The 5,163-nt window shown below is 35.5% G+C and overlaps 1 protein-coding gene across 1 annotated transcript; it reads right to left on the bottom strand.

The window, feature by feature from the left end:
* Positions 1-631: 631 nt before the first annotated feature.
* LOC116900405 (olfactory receptor 4C11-like) lies at positions 632-1,561 on the bottom strand. The gene has a single exon (XM_032902151.1). It carries the CDS (start codon positions 1,559-1,561, stop codon positions 632-634), a length of 930 nt encoding a protein of 309 aa, XP_032758042.1.
* Positions 1,562-5,163: the final 3,602 nt, after the last annotated feature.

Here is a 5,163-nt window from a genome sequence, read left to right as displayed (position 1 = left end):
TGAGATGAAGACTTCAGAATGAATATGGATTATAATAATTTTAATCACGTTATATTAAAATAAAAATATATCATTTAAAACACTTATATATCTGACAGTCCAAAGGGGATAGACTCCAGCTCTGACTTTCATTCCTGATAATATGAATTCTGAATATTCATGTACTGTTTAAATCCAACAAACAAATCTTCTTCACTCTCATTATTTCTAGCACTCATGGGTGGTAATGAGCTAATCTATTCCAGGTTTAAAAATTCATATCATGTACATACATGATTAATTATAAAATGTTAATCTAGGTGATGTTTAAAAGTGCTTCTAGTTTTAAATTTTTATTTCTTGTATTTATTTGTATATTTATATTTTAGATATGTGCATAGCATGCTAGGTTGTAGTAGGTGAGGAAACAATTACATGAGGTTATTCTCTCCTTTAAAAATGTGGGTTTCAGGGATTATACTCACCTCACTCAAATCATCAGGTTTGTGGCAAATACATTTACCACTTAAACTATTCATTTCCCCAGCCACAGATGATTATTTATATATACATACATAGATACCGTAATGGTACACTTTTTGAAATACTTTGTATCTAAATTAACCTCTTAAGGTGCTATATTTTAGAATCCTCATATATTCTTTATCAATACTTTACCACACCATATTTTTTTCATGGCATTTTTTACTTCTGCATTCCTCAGAGTATAGATAAGAGGGTTGAGCAAAGGTGTTGCTATTGCATAAAACACAGATACCATCTTATCTATTGGCAAAGTGATTAGTGGCCGTGTGTATTTAAATATACAGGGACCAAAAAATATGACCACCACAATGAAATGAGAAGTGCATGTAGACAAGGCCTTTCGTCTTCCTTCTGTGCTGTGGTTTCTCAGAGTGTATAAGATTACAATATAGGAGATAAGCAGTACTATGAAACTTACCGTGCATATGGCACCACTATTAGACACAACTAGCAAATTTATCACATAGGTATCCATGCAGGCAAGTTTCAGCAAGGGCTGCAAATCACAGGAAAAGTGATCAATTACATTTGGGCCACAGAATGGTAATCTTAAGGCCAAGAAAATCTGTGCTGAAGAGTGGATACAAGACCCTACCCAGGCAAGAATTACTAATATACCACAGATGCGCTGGTTCATTATAGTTGTATATCTTAGAGGCTTACAGATTGCTACATAGCGGTCAAAGGCCATGAGGATAAGCACAAAGATCTCCATGCACCCAAAGAAGTGTGCTGCAAAGATCTGCGTCATACATTCATTGTAGGTAATAATTTTTTTCTGAAAGAGGGAGTCCACGATCAATCGAGGTGCTGTAGTTGTAGAAAAGCAAGCATCAGCAAAAGACAAATAGAAGAGGAAAAAGTACATGGGACCTCCAAGTGTCCGACTCATCTTAATGGTTATCACAATGAGACAATTCCCCAGTAATGTCATAAGATAAAGAATCAAGAAGACTCCAAATATTGCCTTCTGTTTCACTGAATCCTGAGTCAACCCCAACAGAATGAATTCAGTCACACTGTTGTTGTGCATCATATCAGTGGCTATATTAGGTAGAAATGGCTGAAAATATTTAACCTGCAAACAAAGAAATGATATATTGAGATCCATATATTGAAATTCCTTGGCTCTACTGTAGGCTGTTAGTCTCATCTGCCTTTGAAATCCCTGAAAAATCTTTCACAATGTCAACATAGATACCTATACCTCAATGAGATTTCCCATTGACTCAGCTTAATGGACTGGGACCAAAGATTTTGAATTTCAGGAAAGAAAAATATGAGTGTTTTTCAGGTACCTTGATTCCTGTTGATATTTCAAAGTGTAGAGTTTGTTCTTTCTTTGAGAATGTGTGGATGCTTCAGTCCTACTTAAAAGGGGAAACAAAATAATTACAAGAGATTAAGGGAAGGAGGAAGTTGGGAGGGAGAGAGAAGGAGGAGGGAAAAAGTAGTACAGTAACAGATGTGGGGGAAGATAGAAGAGATGTACATAGGGTCAAGACATTGAGTGTAGGTGTGTAGCAGTGGTGGATGTGTAACTGGGCTTAGTCACCAGAAAGTCACAGATGCCAGGAAAGCAAGATGCTCAAGGACCCAATGTGGATGACATTAGTTGAAATGACCAACAAGAGGGAGAGAGAACCTGTACAGAACATACAAAGAATTTAGGTATGATCCCAGACTGAGGGAAGTGAGGGATAGGGCCACCTACCCATCTAAAAAATATTAACCCAGAATTGCTCCTGTTTAAAGGAAATTTAGGTACAAAGAGTGGAGCAGAAACTGAAAGAAAGGCCATTCAGAGAACTTTCCACGTGGGGATCTATTCCATATGCAGTCACCAAACCCAGACACTATTGCTGATGCCAAGAAGTGCTTGCAGACAGCAGCCTGATATAACTGTTCCTTGCCAGAGCAGCTCCAATACAGATGCGGATGTTTGCAGCCAGTCATGGAAATGAGCAGGGGGACGCCAATAGAAGATTTTGAGGAATGATTGAAGGAGCAGAAGGGTTTTATAACCCCATAGGAAGAACAATAATATCAACCAAGCAAAATCCCCAGAGCTCCCAGGGACTAAACCACCAACTAAAGAGTACACTTGGCAGGACACATGGCTCCAGTTTCATATCAAGCAGAGTATGGTCTTATATGAATGACATCAGTGTGAGGGGAGGCTCTTGGTCCTATGAAGGCTCTATGCCCCAGTGTAGGGAAATGCTAGCAGATTGAGGCAGGAGGTGACGGTGGGGGAGTACCTCCATAGCAGCAGGGGTTAGGATGACAGGATATGGTATGTGTTTGTGGAGAGGTACTCGAGAAGATGGATAACATTTGAAATATAAATAAATATAATAACTAATAAAAAGTAAAAAAAAAATGATAAAGAAAAGAAATAGTGATGTGTTGATTAGGTAACTTTGGAAAAACATATGTGTCTATTGGGTGTGTTGGGTGGGTATGGGCTCAACATTTTCTTTACCCATTTGCAGTACTTTGAAAGAATAAGAATTTTATCCATGCATACATTCACATGTACATGTAGACCTATTGCTGACTCTTGCTGATTTTTTCTTTGTGCTTTGTAATATGAAAAACACTACTTAATGTGATGAACCACTAAGCCTATTAATTCCATTATAACAAAAATCTTAACTCTGTTCACTACATTTTGTTTCTATTTTCCCTGGCTCCTTTAGCCCCTGAATAAGTTATACTTTATAAAAGTGTACTTAATCCAATTTTAATATCACCTCTTTATTCAGTATAACATTTTACTGTGAAAACATAAGGATTTGGAATACTTTAAATTTGGTATGGTCCCAGAAAATTTACTATAAATTTTCATTATATTTCAGTTTATTTCACCAGGAAAATAACATTTTCTAGCTGTAAGTTTTACATTTCCTTAATCATTTCATTTTTAAAAAAATAAAAAAGTTACTTAGAAAATATGACCTATACATATATTACTCCATTTTATATTTAAAAAAAAAAAAACCTCTTTTTCCGCAACGGTGGACTTTATTGAGGTTTCCTTTTGGTGTGTATTCAAATATGTTTGCCTTATGTGACGAAAGATGCCCTCAATGTAAAGTTGTTGCCTCATTTTGACATAGGATTTTTATAAAATTTTTAGTATGTTTGTAACATGTTTCCTCATTTCTTTACATGTGTTTACCTCTCTATCATCTTTTGCATGTATGTGTTTATGTGTGCATACATACGTGTGTGTGTGTGTGTGTGTGTGTGTGTATGTGTGTGTGCGTGTGTGTGTATGCAGGTAAACATTCTCTTGTTAGACATGGGAGCAATCTTTATCTGGTGATCCATTTCAATGGCCACATACTTTTATACTGAATAGTCATAAATATCAATTTAAGTTTAATACTATAATAATAATAACATAATAATAATAATATAATACATTTTTCAAGAGTCTTATGCTGCTAATAATTTTTACTTTATAAATAACATTTCAAAAGCTAATGAATTGTGAAGCATAAATAATTTGAACTAATGCTAAATAAATTATCATCATTGATAAATGTTAGCTGTTTTCAATCTTTATATAACTTAACTACTAATTTAATTTTGAATAATTAATTGTTATTATGAAATCACAAAAGCAAACAAAATATGTGAGGATAATCTCAGAAGATGGAGAGATCTCCTGTGATCATGGATTGGCAAGACTAATAATTTAAATAATGGGCATCTTTCCAAAAGCAATCTACACTTTCAATAAAATCCCCATCAAAATTCCAACTCAATTTTTCATAGATTTAGAAAGAGCAATGTGCCAATACATTTTGAAAAACAAAAAACCCAGGATAGTGAGAACTATTCTCAACAATAAAAGACTGGCCTTGTTGGGCAACTATGGATGGAAAAGCCCTTGGTTTTGTCAAGGTTGGACCCCCAGTATAGGGGAATGTCGGGAGGAAGGGAAGGGAGGGGGATGGGAAGGAAATACCCTTATAGAAAAGGGGGTAGAATGGAATAGGGAGCTTATGGCTGGGAAACATGGAAAGGGATTAACATTTGAAATGTAAATAAAAAAAAATTAAAAAAGACCTCTGGGGGAATCACCATCCCTGACCTCAAGCTGGATTACAGAGCAATAGTGATAAAAATTGTATGATACTGGTATAGAGACAGGCAAGTAGATCAGTAGGATAGAATTGAAGACCCAGAAATAAACCCACACACCTATGGTCACTTGATCTTTGACAGAAGAGCAAACAACATTTTCAACAAATATTTCCAGTTCAACTGGTGGTCAGAATGTAAAAGAATTCAAATTGAGCCAGCCACCCTTATTCCCCTGTACAAAGCTTAAGACCAAGTGGACCAAGAAGCTCCACATAAAACTAAATACACTCAAACTAATAGAAAAAAAAGTGGAGCAGAGACTCAAACACATGGGCAAAAATTTCTTAACAGAAAACCTATGGTTATGCTCTAAGATCTATATCAACAAATAGGACTTCATAAAATTGCATAGCTTTGTAAGGTAAAGTGCACTGTTCTTAAGACTAAATGGCAGCCAATAGATTGGGAAACAATCTTTATCAATCCTACATCCAATAGATGGCTAATATCCAATATACTCAAGAACTCAGGAAGTTAGAC

Source organism: Rattus rattus, chromosome 5 (genome assembly GCF_011064425.1).
Source record: "Rattus rattus isolate New Zealand chromosome 5, Rrattus_CSIRO_v1, whole genome shotgun sequence".
NCBI lineage: Eukaryota > Metazoa > Chordata > Mammalia > Rodentia > Muridae > Rattus > Rattus rattus.
The sequence above is the reverse complement of the archived record's forward strand: the minus strand, read 5'-3'. Positions and strand labels throughout refer to the sequence as shown.